The 21,788-nt window shown below is 33.0% G+C and overlaps 1 protein-coding gene, 2 long non-coding RNA genes and 1 pseudogene across 3 annotated transcripts; 1 reads left to right on the top strand and 3 right to left on the bottom strand.

Annotated features, from left to right (window-relative positions):
* Positions 1-1,671: 1,671 nt before the first annotated feature.
* Positions 1,672-3,450, top strand: LOC101243986 (uncharacterized). Its single transcript, XR_182681.5, has 2 exons — positions 1,672-2,000; positions 2,986-3,450. It is a non-coding gene; the product is annotated as an uncharacterized lncRNA (long non-coding RNA).
* Positions 3,451-3,802: 352 nt separating this feature from the next.
* On the bottom strand, positions 3,803-18,136 carry LOC138348339 (uncharacterized). The gene is made up of 4 exons (XR_011220867.1): positions 17,921-18,136; positions 16,416-16,724; positions 5,028-5,435; positions 3,803-4,956 (listed from the first exon to the last, which is right to left on the bottom strand). It is a non-coding gene; the product is annotated as an uncharacterized lncRNA (long non-coding RNA).
* LOC101260432 (ATP-dependent 6-phosphofructokinase 3-like) lies at positions 5,776-7,256 on the bottom strand (annotated as a pseudogene).
* A 1,943-nt stretch (positions 18,137-20,079) lies between the features above and the next one.
* LOC101259840 (ATP-dependent 6-phosphofructokinase 6-like) lies at positions 20,080-21,788 on the bottom strand. The gene has a single exon (XM_004238461.4). The coding sequence runs from the start codon at positions 21,749-21,751 to the stop codon at positions 20,252-20,254; it is 1,500 nt and encodes a 499-aa protein (XP_004238509.1). The 5' UTR covers positions 21,752-21,788; the 3' UTR covers positions 20,080-20,251.

Below are 21,788 nucleotides of genomic sequence, written 5' to 3'. Positions count from 1 at the left end.
AAATGGGAATGAGCAATGAAATTTCGTGGTATTAATATATTCATTTGGTTTGGATGTTTTTGTTGATTTTTTTTTATGTTATGTTTGACTACCTTAGTGCCTAAGTAAATTGACTAATTAGTTTTCTTGTAGCCAACACAATGAATAGGAATTATTATTATTTGTCCATATTTTCGTTGAACTCTTCTGTTTAATTTGAGCCATACATCGTATCAGTAGATAATATTGGACAATGACTGTACATTGCCTACCATATTGTGACATACCTATAATTAAGGCTCATTTTCGTTTTCTTTCTTGAATCGTTTTTGTCACTAAAATAGTGAAGAACTTTCTAAATACGTGTTCACTGATTCAATCTAAATATTTATGACAATATTGGCTCTTAGAGCTAGTATGAGGGTTAGTTATATAATGGCAAGTGTGGTAACCGTAACATGTAGACTAAAGATTTAGTGTTTGCAAGATTAGAGGCTATATAATTTAGTGATTTGAGGACTTCAAAATTTTACGTTTTAAGTTCAAATTTTAGATTTTATTTTTCGAGTTCTTATATACAATTTGTATGAATATCAATTAATTCCTTATATATTTATTTATACGAAAATTTTAATTTAATCAAAGATCATTTTATTTTTAATTTTAACTCTGATACATTTACATAACGATGATAAGTAATGAATATTCAGCTACCCTACTATTATTTTGGTGGTTCATGGTTGTAAGTTGTAGCCTTTTCTAGTGAAATGATGGACTAACTAAAATGTGATAATACAGAAGAATTTCAGTATTTTCCTTAACATTAATTTGAAAAAATACACTTGTTTATTTTCTCTTTCATATTTTAGATCTTAAAATAAAATCCATAAAAAAAATATGAAGAAATATATTCTTATCGTTTTAGTTTATTTGTTTTTTAATAAAGTAAAAGAAAATTTTGATTGTAATTTTAAATTATAAATGTGTAAATATATCAAATATTATTTAATCTTGTTATTTTAACCACATCATGTTCAAAGATGGGACTCATGTTCGAGGTAGGGGTGTCTGTGCACTCATTAGCTTAGAAAAAAGTGATATTTATATAAATGTTTATATCTAAATAATGATTATATAATTAATTATTTATGCACTCTGAAATACGTAAGTTAAATATTCAATCAGTAGATAATATTAGATATTGACAGTACATAGGCTGCCATAACAAAAGCTTTCGAACTCTCTCCGGCTACGCTCTCTCCCCTTAACTCGATCGCTACTCCTTCGTTTGATATTTCTTTCATTTCTTATATTTGTGCACTCATTAGCTTCGAAAAAAATAATATTTATATAGATAGTTATACTTAAATAATGATCAGATAATTAATTAATTGCACACCCTATTGATTAATATAGTCTAAATACACATATGAATACAAATAAAATAAAAATAAATAAATATAATTGAAAATTAAAGCAAATGAATACAAATGATAATAAGTGTAAATAAATACAAATTTAAAATTAAAACACAAATAAATAAAAACCATACATTTATTGTTGCTTGTATATGCCGAACAATGTTCATCGATACAATAATGAATATACTCATGTGACACTTTTTTCCCCTAACATCTAAAATAATTTGTTATAATAATAAATACCTAAAGTATAAGTCTATAATCATAAATTATTATTAATAATAAAAAACTCAAACTATAGAATTATTATGGCCAAATAAATTTTCCCCAAATTTTAACCTAAATAATATTTGCCAAAAAAAGTATTTAGAAATTTACGGTGAAAAGCTAAGCTAATTCTCACTTTTACTCAATCGAAATTCCCAAAACCCTTTCTCCGTTGAATGGTTTCAGCAATTTGAGATCGAAGTAACAGAGTCCCCGGAGATGGAGTCGAAACCCTAGATCGTATAAGTGAGTTGCCGGAAGTTCTCCTGGTACAAATTCTCTCTCTCTTTTGCCGACCGAAGATGCCGTGAAATCATGTGTTCTCTCAAAGAGGTGGCGTTATCTCTGGACTTCAATTCCTACTTTCGTTTTCAGTAATAGAAATTACGACAAAGTAGAAAGCTTCATTTCCTTTGTGGATAACGTTTTAACTCATTCAACTTGTTCCATAATAAAAAAATTCAAACTCGATTTTCATCATAGCGACTGGAAATTTCATTCGGTAATCAGCAAATGGCTCAATTTTGCTGTGGAAAAAAAAAGAGTAGAAGATGTTGCGTTAGATGCAGCTTATGTTTTAATGACGACCTTGCTAATGAAGTCTTTAACTATGTACACTTGTTCATCATTGATTACATTGGGTTTGTTTCTATTCGCGTCTTCTCTATTTGATTTTAGCAAAGAATTGCTGGAGGTAAGCCTAAGAAAGTGGAGTCTTTAGAATATCATACAACTATAAATTTTTGCAAACATGAGAATTTCAGTGTTTTCTTTTGGTTGAATAATTGGAAGGAAATTTATAATGTATATAGAATTATCTTGTCCTCACCTGTTGGAAATTTATAACGCATTACCAAAATTTAGATGCAAGTGTCTAACTGACACTTGAGAGCTAGAGCTGTAATTTCTCGCAATTTATGATTTGCTTTTAAATCTCTGATTTTTTAAGTTTTAAGAACTCCCCAGTCCCCAACCTCACGAGTTCAAATATTTTCTTCAAGGAGGATGGATACATATCTTTAATTATCACTAAGAATTTTATTTTTTGTCACTATAGAGCTTTAAATCGATTTGTCGAGGTAGTTGCTTTCTATCTGGTAAATGGACTTAGAAAGCAACAGTGACAAACTATGCCTTGTTTTACTTTTGATCTACTGCTTGAGCATATCGATATTGTAATCAATTGCTGAGAACCGTTCAAGGTTTGTGGCTTCTGAAAATTATTCTATGTTACACACTATTGCTAATGCACTTCCTTTTCGTATTCTCATATCTGTTGTGGATCTCCATTTGATTCTGATTATATTATCTACTACAGTTTAATGATTTCCGCTGCCAACATGAGCTACGTTATTTGGGCAAAGGAGATGATATTGATTTGCAAGCTTTGGGTTCCCCAAACTCAAGAATGTTAAGATTATCAGCTTTAAAGGATCAGGATTTGACAAGCTTTTGAAACTTTCAGAATCTCTGCAACGGTTTTGGACAAGTTCGTCATATCAAAGAGCACAAAGTGTGAGATAGGTTCAACCAACTGTGTGTCGACATGTTTATCTCAAATGGCCGAGAAATTGTTAGGTTACACAAGATTTTGCATTTAGTATACATAAATAGCCTAGCCGCAACGTATTTTTAAAAAAAAAATAAAAATGAGGCAAATGGCTGCAAGTTAAAATGCAATGTACTAGACAAATCTGAAATATAATGACTTCAGTAAACGATTTTATTGAAAATTATGTAAAATTTATTGAGATTACAGTAAATGTAGGATTCTCTCACAAAATGTCAAACTACAGTTACTAGGGACTTCATATATATATATATATACACACATATATACTAGATAAAGGATGCCCGTGCAGGGCATGGGCTTTAAGTATTAAAACGTAAATAAAGAAGAGATGATTAAACTTAATAAGATAAAGCTTTATTCACACCGGGTGTTTACACCAATTCAATACGTACACATCACGTGATTAAATGTACAGATCATTTTACTTAATCTTAACATGTGTTTTACTTCACTAAATTACATAATAATGAATTTTGGTATAAATATCCGGTGCTGATAAGTTTTCTCCAACATAGTTTTGAGACACAAATATCATTTGCGGAAGATAACATTATACTGGGAGTTTGCTAAAAAGGCTAAATAATTTGTTTTCTTTGAACATACTACTAAAACATATCACAATCTCTTCTAAGCTAAAGGTTGTGGAAGCAATACCACAACCTTCTTGTTTGAAGGTGCCTGAGAAGTGGAAGGTGTTACAAAAGTGTTGCTAAATGATACAAAAAGAAACAAATGATTTTACAACATAGCCGATGAAAGTAAAATTCCAAAATGATGGATGTTTTGGTTGTCTTTCACCATTGGCAATACTAACATGCACATCCTTTCGTCGAATTACAATGAGATATAATCCCTCATTGTGTACCATATTCTCCTTTACCTTCTTATATTTTGCTCAGAAATTCTTTTACTTCCTCTTAGTTAAATTGATTGAGCTTAACACTATGCAAGAACTTAAAAATGATGAATAGTATAGAAAATAAAATTGAAGAAGTGACTGATCAATCCACTCCTAACAACATTTAGGCACAATCTTCAATTCTTTTGGAATTATCATCGACACCCATCAGTGTCCTAAAGGACACTGCATACCTTTATGTCTTTCTGATCAACAACTCATCTTGGATTCATAGTACTCTAAGAGGAGTATAATAGCAGAACTGATAACCCCATAATATATAGGAGGCTCACTCATCTTATACGGAATTTCAAGTGAAGTCTACAGACAGGAACAAAGAAGATAATATTTGCCTGCTACATTGTAGTACACATTAAAATTACCAATGAATAACTTACGGAATATGAAAAAAAATGAGAAAAAGAACCTTTGAGTACCAATAGTTTCACTTCCTGTTCCCTTGAAATTTTTGATTATTTATTTGGGGGAAAAGTTACAACACACTGTTCATTATACCAAGAAAAGAAAATGTTGATAAATGTAAAAAGAAAAATAAAGAAAAGAATCAGTTCTGGTTGATCTATAATAGCTATAAGCACACACATTGATTACTTAGGCATTTATGATTCTAATTCACAAAAGAAACAATTCCAACAACAGATTTTGCAGCTTGGCTACATAACTTTGTTTTACCAAAACGTAAAAACTACGTAAAGCTTAACAAAGGACTGAAGAGGTGAAGATTAATATCTAAGGTTCAACTTACCGATTCCCAAAAGTAAAATCTAATGAGCAACTTTGTAGTCCAAAATGTGAAACTTATCTAAACATTCCTTTTTTCCTATTCCAAGAAACAGAGGGAACATATAAATATTGGTTCAAGTTGCACCTGCTTTTTGATACAACAGAAAATTTAGAAATAAGAGAAGAGCGCGAAGGACTTAAACAAATGACCCGAGAGCACCAAAAGATCACATTAGATAGGCAACCAATACTGAAGAGAGAGGCATACTAACGAATTGTTAGTACTGGTTTGTCATTTTTATCATTAATCAACCGCACCTCAACATAGTTGGGGCTGGACATTTATGAATCCTCTGTATCTATTCTGCAATTAAAATGAAGATGAAAATTAGACATAAACTACAGACCTCGAACATGCTACTCTTGTCTGAGATGTTGAAATGTGTTTTGCAACTGCAGGTGCTGCCTTTAATGAGCACATTTTGGTAGTAATTTTGTTTGGAGATTGCCGAAGATCGTCAAGATTGTGAAATCGAAGACTAAAATTTCCTGGCTAACAGCGAAAAAGAAACAATGAGAATTCTTGCAAAATAGTTAGGTTATTTAGGAACATCATCGAACACCTTTGATTCACCATTAGAGAACAAACACGCATTGAAGTATCTATTTGTACATATGCATGTGAAGATTGGATAAAAATACAGGAAAATTTGCTCAGAAACAAAGACAAACAGAGAAATTAGTTGGAGAAACACTTACCACAACAGAGAGCTCAGACCTGAGACAAATTAGTCACAAAATGTATGAAGTTTGAAAGAAATCCAGTGCTAGAAACTTGGATATTGGGGAGACGAAGAGAAGAAGCAGAATAAGAGATAAACATTGAGCTGATGTGAAGCAAAACCACGCGTCAATTTTGTGTTAAACAAGTGTAGACGTTAATCGGACATTTTAAAAGTAAAAAACAGAAATACCCTTAGATAGTCCGACGAAACCACCACTTATTAAGAATGATAATGTTCAAAAAGTTACTAATTAGCAAGGATTTGTTTCTTCTCTGATAATTGAGTAGGTGGTTCTTTGTCCTTATTTGCTTCAATTATATCAGCTGATCTCGTTGTTGACAAGAAGCTAGGTTGATTAATTTAAGATAGAAGTTATGCCCACGTGATGTCTGTAATGTCAACCTTGTGTTGTTTCTCAGTGAATCTATCAAAGGGTATGTAAGAATGTGTGTTCTTGACAGGACCAATCATAAAGCCTGTGTACCCAGAAATTGCTTTATGTACCACGCTATGAGCAAGAAGAGTGCAATACACATTGTCAGATGCATTACTTGGAATAGCTCAAATCATGTATGTCGGATCTATATATTTAAGATTGATCACCATCTTCTTTTCTTTCGAAAAAAGCTCCTTTATCCTTTTCGATATCCATAAACCAACATCAACTTGCTCATTATCTTGTCCAGCACCTTCAGCTACGACTATAACCATGTGTCCATTCTCTTTCAAGCCTTTGTTCGATATACTCTAACACTCCACCATGTCCTTCAAGATAGAAACGGGATTCTGGAATCAAACAACAATCAACATCTCGACTAGCAAGACTAGCATACATTGCTACAAACCCACTATCCCGTCCCATTAACTTCACAACCCCAATTCCATTCTCAAAACTCATAGCTTCAACATGAGCAGCACTAATCGCACGTTGAGCTTCCTCAACTGCGGAATCAAAACCCAAAGACTTGTCAATAACTGGTATCTCGTTATCTATTGTCTTGGGGATTCCAACTACTGCAACATTCAGACCATGCCTCGTAATTTCCTCAAATATCAACGATGCTCCTTTCAGCGTTCCATCTTCTGTGATTATATAAACTAGCTTAATTCCTCCATCCTTAATGCTATCAACTATTTTATACGTAATATGAGCCCCTCGAGATGACCCAAAATTTGTTCCACCGCGTTTATGGATGTCATTCACAACCTTGGGTGTCAAAGGAATCGTCTTTTTGGAATAGAAACCTTGATATCCTCCATCTATCCCCATGACTCTTGTTACACCATACATAGAGTACAAGCCATATACTATTTCACTGATAATTGTATTGAGACCAGGACATAAACTTCCACATGTTACAATTACATGCATCTGGCTTAAAATAAACATTTTGGCTAGGACCAACTCGACGAAAATGTATCCCTCTTGGACTATTCTTGTCGACAACAATATTTTGAGCAACTGTATCATCTTCATAGATGAAATAGTGATTAACGACTGAATAGGAAGGATTGTTCTTCAATGGATTAGGATAGGTAGAAAGATTAGGAAAGTAATCAGATAAATGAGGAACGTCTTCAAAAACTAACCATCATTACCCATCAAGAATTTCTTGTTCAAATTCCGCACTTCAAAACAATCATCCAATAATCCCATAATTCAACTCAAATTCAATTACAAGGAAAATACTTTATTTATAAACTCAACAGTTCTTCAATCTCACTAATAGAAAATATAAGACAATTCACCTATTTATATTACTAATAAACCAAATTAATGTAGGATTAGAAAACCTATTACAATATGAAATAGGACAAATAAAGTACCATATAATAAATCCTAAGCAAATTAGGATTTAATTTATGGTAAGTTACCTAATGTTTTTTACGCACGGTAAAAAGGCATATAAAGTACATATTTTCCATGTTTTTGTGTCGATTTACAATTTTATCATAAGCCCCAATTCTTTATTTTTATCTCCAAATATACCGAGTTCTTATATTTGGAGAAAATCAACTCCAACCCAAATTTCTATTTTTTTCACTCCAAAAAAGAGTTCTCTTATCTCCTTAATATTATATTTTTATTTTTATTTCTACTTCATAAAGTAAATCCTTAATTCCTTTTTCAAATAATCATCACATATGATTCATATTCTTTTCTAATTTACTTTCCTTTTTTTTTCATTTTTAACTATTGCATCATCTATTCTCATACTAATTAAAAAGTGTAGCATAAAATAAAAATAACTTGTTTGATTTGTCAATTTTGTGCATTTTTCATAGTTAAAAACAATTATAACTATATTCTGATCCACTGATTTAATGACGCACGAATGCACCTTAACTCTATCTTTCCGCGCACGTTCGTCGTTGATATCATTAGTTTTTGGTTGAAGATAGTTACGATGATTATCATCAAGCTTTTAGGAGTAGAATTAACAAATAATTGTCATTTAGGGCAGAATGGATTGCAAGCTCTTGAGAATTTACATGTTTACTAATTGTCATTAATGCTTAAGGTTGGATTCATTAATATCTTCAGCAAGTGAACGAGTTTAAGACCTCATTTTTTTCTATTAAGATTAAGAGATTTGAATCTGAATACACATGATTTGCATAAGATCTAAGTATCAAGATCACTCAGATTCATACCTACAAACCAAACACACTTAATGAGTTGAATTTGAATGATTAAGATTCAAACCTCCATTACAAATGAGACCCAAATTTTATACATAGCCAGCTATGTGAGCATATGATCTTTTCTTAGCCAAATGACATCTCACTTTAGATATTTTGCTCTTTCCCTTAAAATATGTTTAAATTAATTAATTATTCCATTAATGCTTTTGTTTTTCAAATAGTGAGATAGTATTTGTTTCCGTTAAGATGAAAAATTTAGTTATTACATTAAATAGAGATTGAACCAGTTTTCCATTTTGGCAGACGCATGTAAGCCATCAGTACACGAATAATCAGAAAGGGTAGAAAATACCAATCCAACTACTAAAGTTGAGGCCAAAAAACCCAAAAATTAGAAGTTTGCAAAACACAGGATTTCATTAACCTAATTATGAGAAAAAGTGAGCCTAGTCAATAGGGAAACAAAAAAAGTTTCACGTGAAACCAAACAACTATAACATTTGGTATATATGTCACAAGGACAAGATAACAAGAACAATTAGTTTTTAGTCACATAGACAAACGCAAAATTTTCACCAACAATAAATCAAAAACTAAATACAAAGTTAACACTTGTGCAATTTAGTCACGGAAAGCTCTTTCCTGGAAAATGATCACAAAATTGGTTGAGGATCTTGGGCAACTAACCAATTTCTCGGAGAATCGAAGTGAATATCAAGAAGTACACTTCATTGAGTAGATCCTACAAACTCTTCTTCTTGATATAATTACGAACTTCTAAAATATTGCATTCTTTAGTAAAAATTTTGAACAGAACGTCATCATCCCATTCAAGATGCTCCATCACACACATATTGGAAGAATTGATAACGTTGCCATTCTTAAGGTTGGGAAACTCTATGCTTGAAAGGTAATGAATATCATGTTTTTGGGCCAAGTATCCTAACTTAAATGTGCATCGCTCAAGACCCATCTGGAGAGAGAATAAAGTCAAATTACAATCATAATGCACAAATGTCACAAAACAATGATTTTATTGTATGAGGGAATGAAGGGAGCACTTGAATATGTTTTCTTTATATAATTTGAATTTTCTTCTTAGTATGATGTTGTTATAGTGACTTGTTCACTTCTTTAAATGTAAAGTTTTAAAAAATTCATGTGTACGACATTGTTTACATCTGTTTTGTAACACTGTTCATACTGGAAAGCGACCTAAAAAGAATGTGCAAATAAAAGAGCAAAAGTAGCATGAAGCACTTACAAAAGTAGTTTCAGTATTTATGTTGAGTGTCTCCATGAGGCGAGGCGAGGCGAGGCTCCCAATGGGATAGCTACTCCATAGATATAAAAAGTTGTGATAAGCAAATCCAAAGTTAGACATTTGCATTTCAATACTGGAAGCGACATCTTTACAAATTGCATCACTACATGATGTGGTAATCTCAATGAAACTAGTAAACGATCGAGAAGTCAAGAACAATAAAAAGGAAGAAAAATCCTATCTAGATTGATAAAGTTAAGCCAAATCTGACCATCTAACAATGTAGGTAGATAGTAGAAGAAGTACCCGACTTTAGAAAGTTGACTGAACGATTGGAAAAAGTCAAGAGAGTTGTATTAACACCAAAAATCTTTGTATAATGTGTAAAATTCTCGAAATTGTGGTATATCCGAAAGTGGATGTTGTCTCTTTATGTTATCTATATACCAAAAAGAAAATAAGGTCTTCATGACAAAAGAAACCACAGTGAACCAATTCCCTATCGTTAACTCGGTTGCATTGCTCAACTTTTGAAGATTATCTTCAACAGTCTTCTTATAACTTGATGCTCTTCCAAACGCAACGTGGCACCAACATTAAAGGTACCTTAAGCAATCCAAGCACAACTTATTTGGAAAGTAAGCTTAGCACTAACCATAAAGGATATATTTACTAGCCTACACCCGAGATCATACATATCTTCGGAGATCTCCAAATTTTAAATATGCGAGGCAAAAATATTCAAAGACAGATCATCAGAGTCATCATCATACGACTTCGAACTTAAGCCTCTTTAAATTTGATGAATTGATTTCCAAATGATCAAATTCGGAGAATTCGAGGATTTTCAAAGCAGGACAACCTGAGAGTATGTTTACAATTATGTCATTCAACCGTAGGGTCCTTAAATACTTTCAATCTATGACAATTTCCTTATCAAGTGTACAACACGTGAGATTCAATGTTATCAAGGATGAACACTTATAGATAGTGTCAGGCAAGTCACTGGAGTTATTCTCAAATGAATCTTACAACAATAGTAGCAAGTCAACAAGAGATTCGGAACAATAATTTATTTTTATTTTCACCTTTATAGTAGGAACCCATCGGCTGATCATGAAATCTACTATGTTATCAACAAATCCAATTTGTTGCTTGTATTTGGACAGGTGGGTGAAATGCAAATGGAAGTTTTTAATTTTGGAACAAGTAGAATGATTTAATACATAATCGACAAAGGATATAAAGTTTTTCCTTTGCGATTTATCTTTTACTAAGAGAAAAAGAAGTTATCAATTAAAGGTCATAGATGCTCCCACCATTTTGAGTGCGATTTATCTTTTACTAAGAGAAAATTGAAGTTATTAATTAAAGGTCATAGATGCTCCCACCATTTTGAGACAAAACAATGTTGTGAAGACATCTTTCATCGGCAAAAGTGAGAGAATCTGAATAAAAAGAGAATCCAGCAACTTACTGATTCGACTTTGGATTTCAACTTTTTTCATTTGCTTATTTGTCGCTTCAATCTTTTTTGCAAGGTCATAAATTCATCGTTTTGGGTGCAAAAAGGTGCAGACAAAGCAAAAGATGGACCTACGACCTTACAAAAGAGTTGAAGAGACAAATAAGAAAATGAAAAGAGTTGAAGATCAGAGCCGAATCAGTAAGTTGCCCGATTCTCTTCTTATTCTAATTCTCTCACTTTTGCCAACAAAAGATGCCTTCACAACATCTGTTCTCTCGAAAAGGTGGGAGCATTTATGGCCTTCAATTGATAGCTTCTTTTTCTCTTGTAAAGATAAATCGCAAAGGAAAAACTTCATATCCTTCGTCGATTACGTATTAGATCATTCTACTTGTTCAAAAATTAAAAACTTCCATTTGAATTTCACCCACCTATCCAAATACGAGCAACGAGTCGGTTTTGTTGATGACATTGTAGATTTCACAATTAGCCGATGGGTTCCTACTAATGAGGTGAAAAATAAAAATAAATTATTGTTCCCGATCTCCCGATGGCTTGGTACTGTTGTTGAAAAGAATATTGAAAATATTATACTGTTGTCAGATTCATATGAGAATGACTTCCTTGATAACATTAGATCTCACTTGTTGTATACTTGACAAGGAAGTCGTCATAGAGTGGAAGTCTTTAAAGACCCTACGGTTGAATGACATAACCTTAGATGATGACGGAATTGTAAACATACTCTCCGGTTGTCCTGCTTTGGAAATCCTTGAATTTCTTGAATTCTCCGGATTCCGTCATATGGAAATTAGTTCTTCAAATTTAAAGAGGCTTAAGTTCGAAAATCATTTGTCGTACTATAACTCTGATGATCTCTCTTTGGATATTTTTACCCCACATGTTCAACATTTGGAGATCTCTAGATATATGTATGATCTCAAGTGTAGGCTAGTAAATGTATCATCTCTAGTCAGTGCGAAGCTTACTTTCCAAATGAACTGGACTTGGTTTGATCAAGGTCCTGATGAGCATCAAGTTATAAAGATACTCATCGAAGATTATCTTCAAAAGTTGAGGAATGCAACTGAGTTAACTTTTGGGACTTGCTTCATCGAGGTATGTTGACCTTATTTGCTTTTTAATATATAGATATCAAAAGAGAAAACACTGAGAATATAACACAATTTGACAACTTTTAAACTTTTTACAAAAACTATTGATATGAATACAAAACTCTCCCGACTTTTTGCATTCTTTCTATCAACTTTCGAAAGTCGGTACTTCTTCTACCATTTAGCTACATTGTTAGATGGTCAAATTTTTCATAACATTATTTGTCTACACAAGATTTTCTTCCTTTCATTTGTTCTTGGTTTCTCGATCGTTCACTTCATTGGGATGACCACCTCAGGTACTAATGCAGTTTGATAAGATGTTGCTTTTAAAATTGAAATGCAAGTGTCTAACTCAGGATTGACATAGACTATTATTTCTATAGAATAGATATCTTGTTACGAGCCTCGCCTCGCCTCATGTGGAGACACTTAATATAACCATGGCAACTACTTTTGTAACTTCCTACAACTTTTGCTCTCTTATTTGCACATTCATTTTAGGAAGTTCTAACATCCCTCCCCTTCCCTATATTGAACGTTGTTCTGAAAGGGATACAATCATGCATATATATCTTTGATTATCACGAATGAGACATTTGTCACTAGAAAACTTCATATTAAACAATTGTTGACAAACTTAAGAGTTATTACTTAAGGTTTGGTCTACTTATCCCAATAGTCATCCTAAAAGGAACAAATTTTTTTAATCATTTTCCCAGAACCATTGAAGATTGGTCGATGCAAAAACTATTCTATACCAGACACTTGTCCTATGAAATCATTCTTTGTAACTTTTTGTGCATTATGATTTTCATTTGACTATATTCTCTTTCAAGTTGGATCTTGAGCAATGCACATTTAAGTTGCGATATTTAGCCAAAGAATATCATTTCTTATCAAGCTTAGAGTTTCCCAACCTCAAGAATGTTAACGTTGTCAATGCTTTCAAGATCTGTTTGAAGAAGCATCTTATTTGGGTTTATGATAATCTTTTCAAACTCTCAGAAAATCTACTGAAGAATACAAAAGTTTTGGAGAAGTTCTTAATTATATCAAAGAGAAAAAATGTAGTATTTGTGCTTCTCGATATTCATCTCGATTGGCTAAGAAATTGGTATGTTGCCCAAGATCCTCAACCAATTATGTGATCATTTGCGAGGAGGGAACTTTTCATGTCTAGGTTACAAGTCGTTATCTATTTTGGTGCACCCATAAATGTTACTTTATATTTAGTTTTTGATTTACTATTGGTGAAAATCTTGAATTTGTCTATGTTACTTATTAAGTGTTTGTTCTTGTAATCTTGTCCTTGTGACATACCAAATGTTATGGTTGTTTCGTTTCTCATGAAACTTTTCTTTGACGCATTTTGGATGTGGATATGTTTCAAAATTTTCAACTAGATTGTTTCTTTAGATTGACTACCCACACTTTTCACACAACTAGGGTTATGAGATGTTGTGTTTTGCAAACTTTGTCGATGACATCAAGGTACTTTTATGGGGAGGTAATACCTTTTAGGCATTTTCTAGGATGGAAGAGGTTTAAAGTGTTTGTTTGTCAGAAAGATTTTGTAGCCAATTATGATTGATGCTAGCAATGCGGTCAAATGCTAATTTTTAACTTAAGGTCATATTATAAAGTGTTGGTTATGATACATATGTTTGATTCACCTAAATCTTATAAAATTAGGTGGATCTGAGTTGGGCTTAACTAGCTTACTAGAGGTTGTAAAAAATTTGTGGAGCAATAGTCTATTGTATCAAAGATAAGAGAGTGCCGGAGATGTTCAATGAAGTATAAACGGTGAAAATTGATATTATTTTTGGTTGAATGAGAAATTGTTAGGTTGCCCAAGATCCCCCACAAGTTCTATGATTATCATCAAGGTGTGAGCTTTCCATGACTAATAATGATAAACAGTGTGACATGTCAGGATGTGGTAAATGTCGTCTTATGTTGAGTTTTTGATAACCTACTCATGCAATCATGAAACTACTAATCCTCCCATATAGTATGAACAATCTCTATCACGTTGGACATGAATTTCCCTATTAGATGATCGAGAAGATGAAATAACATTATTATTTCAAGCCTGTTGTTAGTCATTGTCATTAACAACCATATCATCGTGTTCATATTCCATGAATATTTCATCAATGGTATAAAATTATGCAACAATGCACAAGTTATGGCAATGATTCTTCTTCTTTTAAGCCGAGGGTCTATCGAAAATAACTTTTCTCCTCTACAAAGATAGGAGTAAGATCCTACCCTCACGTATATTGTTGTTATTGCTATCTGATATTAAGGATATTGTTACTACGTTATCTGCATCACCTAATCCAGGTGTTAGTAATGGACAAGGTTTGCCAATCCAAAACATTGGTAATGCCTCTTTGTCAAATCTCTCTTTTGTCTATGTTCAAATATTTCCTTGTGACGATAACTTTTTCTTTAAATTCCATCTGCTTATTGTCAGTCAGAGTAGTATTGCTCTTTACACCGTGTCAATCAAACCACATATCCGATTATCCTTCGCTTTCACAGCCACAAAAGTCACATCCTCTTATTGGCATCTTTGATTGGGTCATTCGCCTCAGAAGCTCTTAGAGTGTTGTGAAAAGCGCATAAAAGGGCGCTTCAACGCGAGGCCTACCAATGCGCTTCTTTCTCCTGAGGCGATGCGATCTGAAAAAGGCGCTCGCTTCAGATAAAGAAGCGAGAAGCGACAGTGTGGGAAAAGCGCAATAAAGCGCGCTTTTTATAAAAAAGCGACAATTAGATTTTTTAAAAAAAAATAGTTTTTTTTTAATTTCTGAAATAGATACGACTTAATTTTCTTTCACGACTTTACGACTTTACTCTTCTTTCGCTCCTTCTCTTCTTCACGACCGCGACTGCTCTCACTTCACCAGCTTCATCTGATCGGTGAGTTTCTTTTCTCTTCGATATGCTTCTCCTGTTGCTCTTTTTAATTTTCCTTTTCTCCTCTTTGGGTAATGCAAACATGACTCTTCTCTGCTGTAGTTTTTTATTTTTTGCTTTATATGTTATGACTTATGAGTATTATTGACTATCTATTTTTCATTAAATCTAAGACTATATTACCTCTATTTAGTTATTAATATATTTTTATTTTTATACTAAATGTCACCTTTTTAAAAAAAAAGTGTGTGCTTCGCTTCACGCTTCTCGCTTCTATGAAGCAAGCCCTCATCGTTTTTTTCCGCTTCTCGCTTCCCGCTTCCCAAAACACTGGCTCTTAGCCAAATGTTGTCTAGACATCAGCTTTCTAGTTCTAGTTTTAGATTACAAAAAATTTGCAAGTCCATAATATAAGTACTAAAGTTTTGCAACTCAGTTCCCCCTTTTCTGTCATCTCAAGGTCATCATTCTTCTAAAGTCTTCTAATACCGAGCAAGTTAGAGTTAGCTCTATGAATCCTTCGTTTTATTTTCTAAATAAACAACCGAAATGGTAGCAAAAGAACAGAACCAGTCTGTGATAATCCTTCATATGAAATTAACACCAACTTATGAACTCTTTTGTCAAAATTAAAGCAAACTTCTATTATTTTCCATTTGCTTGGCTCCTCCGAGAACCATAGTTTGTCTCACTATTGCCACAGTCGTGGTCCTCACACACATCAGGAAAAATTCCAATATATAGATCAACAGAATGAAATATGAAATCAATTCGACCCCTATTTGCAATATTTTAAATTTTCCTCCCTCAACTATAACACAACCTATGCTACAAATTCCACTAAGCATAGAAACTCCTAGTACGAACCTTTCCTAAAAATATATCCGTTAAATAAAAGAATCATGATGGGTGATGGAAATTCAGAAAACCCATTCAAAAGTGTAATGCTTAGGTAGAGATTGAAATTTAAACTTCCAACGCCTAATGATCAGAGCCCCCACTCACGACTTCTCACTAGAATCATGAGTCTTTAAATCAAAGCAACCTTGTAAGACAACTAACATATGCCAGATGAATGGAGATCTCAAAGGATCAAACAGATAAATATAATCGAACATTCTCATTGTGATGTGGCCAAACAGGCAACAAATATGAAGACATTTCAGAAGACTTAACAAATAATCACTAACAACACATGCATGCTTTAACAGGTAGATCAACTAACTCACTATTTTAAGCTCCAGGAAGTTGATGTAAATACAACACGCCAAGATGCAATAGAAGGTTTAATGTCAATATAAAAGATTGTCACAAAATTTGATACCTTAAAATAAGTAGGATAGGAAGCAACCAATTTTTTTGCTCCGAGTTCAATGGCCTAAGAAATAGCAGCATTGTACTAAAGTTGTTCAGAATGTTGAGAATGTTGTGCATCCGAGTCGGGTTCATTAAATAAATCTCCAAAACCATCCAAGAGCAGCTGAGGACCTTATTTTGACATGTTTCCAGCAGCTAAGGTTACTTCATTGTAAGGAAGTAAAAGAATCTCTGAACCTTCAAGTTGTAACGGGGCTTCATCTTCCGATAGCGTTGTATATGAATCTGCTCCAAGATTCGAATCCATAGTGAGTACCTATTAAAATTCATGGTAATCAGAGTCATTAGCTGAGATCAGATAATTAATTAAGTCGTTTGGCTAGAATTAACCACATTTCTATTACTAGTTTAACCAAAAGAAAGAACAAGAACTATTTCCCAGAAAACCAACAAATTGCAGCGAGCATAATGATTTTTTAAGTTCATCTAAGACCTTAGCAATGATAAGTTACAATTATCAAGTCTGAACAGAGGTCATGTAAATTAGTGATAGTTCTTATGTATCTGAGAATGGAAATAGCCAATAATTTGTGTGAAGATTTACCAAATATGGCATCATTTGACAATTTCCCTGTTATGATCGTGTGATCGTGTGGTCGGTAAAGAACAGTTCAACTTCTTTGTGCACCGAAGAGAAGTTGGGGTTGAGCCGATCTAACAGGCCATTCTCAATTTAGTAACTCTTATTTGACTTCAAGAAATTCTTCCATGTTTCAATATGCTTATTTAATAGTGTTGCTTGAATTTTTGTCCCCTAGTATTGATTTAAGCGAGATATCACCTCTTCGTCAACTAATATTAGCGTTCGGGAAGTGCCTTCATGCCTTGAATTATTCTTGTAAGGTATTAATGAAACCTACTCACATCACCCATTCGACGGAGCATTTTGGTATCTTGTTAATCGGTATACTGTGTTTTGATAGTTCAGTTTCAGTCGCCATGTGTTCTACATCTGGATGCTTAGAGGTAGAGATGCGAAGTGAATACAATGTTAATATCAAGGGTTATAGAAAACATAAAGTAAAGGATAGCAATTTTATATTAGTTGTTTTTTAGATTTAGTGGCAGATATGAAACAGTTTACAGATGAGAAGTGGGAAAAGTTAGAAATCCACAAATAACAGTCCCTGCACATGTTATTTTTCCGGCAACAGTTTCAGGTGGGATTTATTCTAGAATGATCAATTTAGCCATCAATTTCTGTTTTTTATTATTTTTTTTTAGTAAAAGTGAATAATCTTAATGGATTATGTATCAATATAAATTCAGAATGTCAAAACTTAAAACAAACTAAGCTAAACAGAAATGATTTATGGAGGATTTCGATGTGCAAGATTTGCATCGGTTCAACTATCAAATTACAGGGTATCATAACTTTGTTGGGGGAGTGTATCTTAAAGGACTGTAAATTGTACATAAAAATGGGCATTTCAAAGATAGTTTAGAACTTACAGCTCGTTAATGGTGGCGAGAAAATTCAACAAAAGCAGTGGCAAGCAACTTCACCAAAACCTATTCCGAATTCCAATTCAGTTTATGCAGAAGCTGGAGATTGCGTTCATTCTGTGATTGGTTTTTGAAGAGAGCGCTGTTTCTAGTTAGGGTTTTTGTTAGGACAAAAGTAGCTTTTCACTTTAGAGCTGTTCCTCGTTTATATATTGGTCCAATAAATGTAAAAAAAGATCTTATTAGTATTATATTTATTTTAATGAGTCAAAAATGCCACATGATCTTTTCAAAATTAGAAGAAAAAAAAAACTCATTTTTCTCTATTGGAGTAATAACTTTATTTCCACATTTGTTGGGAGACAATTATAATGTCTTACAATTTAGATAGGTTTTTTTGTATTTCAATGTAGTGTTATGCTTCTTTCTAGTTAACTATGAAATTTGTACGGAATAATGATTCTTTCGTATGTGTTCAAATATCTGTGTGCTTGAATTCATATGATAAAAATAATTATGATCGGATTGAATTTTAACGATCAGAATAATACTCTACAAAAGGATAAATCCGATCACTAAAAATGAACGAGAGGAGTGTTGTTCTGATTGCAAGCACTCCTCACTTTCAATCCAAAGATTGCGAGTTTGAGTCACTAAGGAAACAAAAGGGGTGAAAGCTACTAGAGAGGGTTAAAAAAAAGAAAAAATAACTTAAATACACAACTATAAGTTTAATATTCTCTAATTTTTCCTTCTTTTTTTAAATATTACATAATTTCCTTTTTTTTAATTTTAGTAGAAGTTTAGAGATACATAGTCTTCTCTCTCCTATAACACACACTTCCCCATATCATGCCTATTTTTTCTTCACTAAAACACTCAATCTTCCACTTTTTGAATTTTGAATTATTAATTTTAATTAAAAATGTTTCACAACATTTAATATGAAATTTTGAATTTCAAAATTCAAAAAATTTGAAATTTCTGAAAATTGGATGCTTGTGCTCTTGTGGTGCTTGGAAAAGACGTTTTCTCTCTCTCAATAAAGCTTGGGTTTGATTGTGCCTTTGCCATGGGATTAGTACTTGTGCTTGATCAAATCCAAGTTGATGATTTTGCTGAAAATCGGGTCGATGCCGACCCAATTATCACAGACGATCCCAATTTTTCTTCTTAATTCTTCTCTATGTAAGAGTTTTAAATTATATATATTTGTTTATAGTTTTGAACTCTTTGAAAAATCAATCTGTTCCTTTTTGTCTTTAATGTTAAAAAAAGAAACCTACTAACTCAATCTGAAATTATTCCAAATTTTTATCGTAAATTTTTATCATGTATCAGTGATTAATTTCAATAACTGCGCCATCAAGTGTGCTTGCTGATACATTTTGAATCAGTGTGTATAGTGTTTTAGACGATGGATTGATACATGAAGTGTTTGCTGATACATTTTGAATCAGTGTGCTTGCTGATACATTTTGAATCCATCAAGTGTGTATAGTGTTTTAGATGATGCATTGATACATTTTGAATCCATCAAGTGTGCTTGCTGATACATTTTGAATCAGTGTGTATAGTGTTTTAGACGATGCATTGATACATGAATTTGCTGTGTATCATAATGTTTTCTATGTATCATGCGGTTTTGAAAATTGTATTCAAAATAGATGATATAATCTTTGATTTTCAAAATTTGAAATTAATATTCAATTACGTGCTAATTTAGTGCTGATTAATGATCTGTTATCGTAAATTAAGCTATTTTAGTTAACAAGTTTAAATGTACTGTTTTTTCCCCATTTTTTTCTTAACAGTTTAAATTTACCATGTATCATTTACCATGTATCACTAGAGTCTAAAGTATCACGACACAAAAATTTTAAGGGATTTTTAGTAAATACTAAATTTGTCGGGACAAAGTGTAATTGTTGAATTACAGTATGGGATTTCTTAAATTTTTACTAAAAAAAAAATCACTATAAATGGAATATAATTTAGTCAATCGCTGCTTTAGTTTTGTTGTTAGTGGAAAATGTTGTATTCTGGTCATATTATGACAAGATCTCATTTCTTGAAACTCTCTACAGACTACATGTGTTCATCCTTGAATATCTTTACAGACTGCTTTAGGTATTTTACAAACACAAGGCAATGGATACAAGTTATATACAAATCTGATATATATAAATGTTGGATTATTGGCTTCGTTCAGTAAAGCAATTTTATTGAGATTACACAAGTGTAGGATTGTCTCACAAATTAGCAAACTATTTTTTACATGGGACTATATATTTATTTTTGTATAATGTTCAAAAAGTCACTAATTAGAGCAAGAATTTAATTTGTTTCTCCATCTGATAATTCAGTAGGTGGTTCTTTGTTCTTGTTTGCTTCATTTATATCGACTCTGGTTGTCAAGAAGCTAAGTTGATTTGTTTCTTCATCTGATAATTGAATAGGTGGTTCTTCGTCCTTGTTTGCTTCAATATTATCAGCTGATCTCGCTGTTGACAAGAAGCTAGGTTGATTAGTTGAAGATAGAAGTTGTGCCCACATCATGTCTGTAATGTCAACCTTGTTTTGTTTCTCAGTGATTCTATCAAAGGGTATGTAAGCATGTGTGTTGTTGACAGGACCAACCGTAAAGCCTGTGTACCCAGCCATTGCTCCATGTACCGCGCTTTGAGCAAGATGAGTGCAATACATATTATCAGATGCATTACTTGCAATAGCCCGAATCATGTATGTTGGATCTATATACTTCAGATTGATCATCATCTTCTTTTCTTTCGAAAAATGCTCCTTTATCCTTGTCGATATCCATAAACCAACATCAACTTGCTCATCATCTTGTCCAACACCTTCAGCTACAACGATAACCATGTGTCCATTCTCTTTCAGCCTTTGTTCGATATACTCAAACAGTCCACCGCGTCCTTCAAGATAGAAACAGGATTCTGGAATCAAACAACAATCAACATCTCGACTAGCAAGACTAGCATACATTGCTATAAACCCACTATCCCGTCCCATTAACTTCACAACCCCAATTCCATTCTCAAAACTCGTAGCTTCAACATGAGCAGCACTAATAGCACGTTGAGCTTCCTCAACCGCAGAATCAAAACCAAAAGACTTGTCAATAACTGGTATATCGTTATCTATTGTCTTGGGGATTCCAACAACTACAACATTTAGACCACGCCTCGTAATTTCCTCAAATATCAACGATGCTCCTTTAAGCGTTCCATCTCCTCCAATTATATAAACCTGATTAATTCCTCGATCCTGAATGCTATCTACTATCTTCTTAGTAACATGACCTCCTCGAGATGACCCAAGAATCGTTCCACCACGTTTATGGATATCATTCACAACGTTAGGTGTCAATGGAATCGTGTTTTTGGAATAGAAACCTCGATATCCTCCATCTATCCCCATGACTCTTGCTACACCATACATAGAGTACAAGCCACATACTATTTCCCTGATAACTGTATTGAGACCAGGGCATAAACCTCCACATGTTACAATACATGCATTAACATCATCCGCCTTAAAATAAACGTCTTGGGAAGGACCAGCTCGACGAAAATGTATCCCTCTTGGACTGTTCTTGCGGACAACAATATTTTGAGCAACTGTATCATCTTCATCGACAAAATACTGATTGACGACTGAATAGGAAGGATTTTTCTTCAATGGATTAGGATACGTAGGAAGACTAGGAATGTAATCAGACAAATGAGGAACGTCTTCAAAAACATAACCATTGTCACCCATCACGATTTTCTTGTTCAAATTATGCAAAGCAAAACTATCAACCAATGATCCCATGGAAAATTTTTTGTTTATAAACTCAGAAACTCTAATT

Source organism: Solanum lycopersicum, chromosome 4 (genome assembly GCF_036512215.1).
Source record: "Solanum lycopersicum chromosome 4, SLM_r2.1".
Taxonomy (NCBI): Eukaryota; Viridiplantae; Streptophyta; class Magnoliopsida; order Solanales; family Solanaceae; genus Solanum; species Solanum lycopersicum.
The sequence above is the reverse complement of the archived record's forward strand: the minus strand, read 5'-3'. Positions and strand labels throughout refer to the sequence as shown.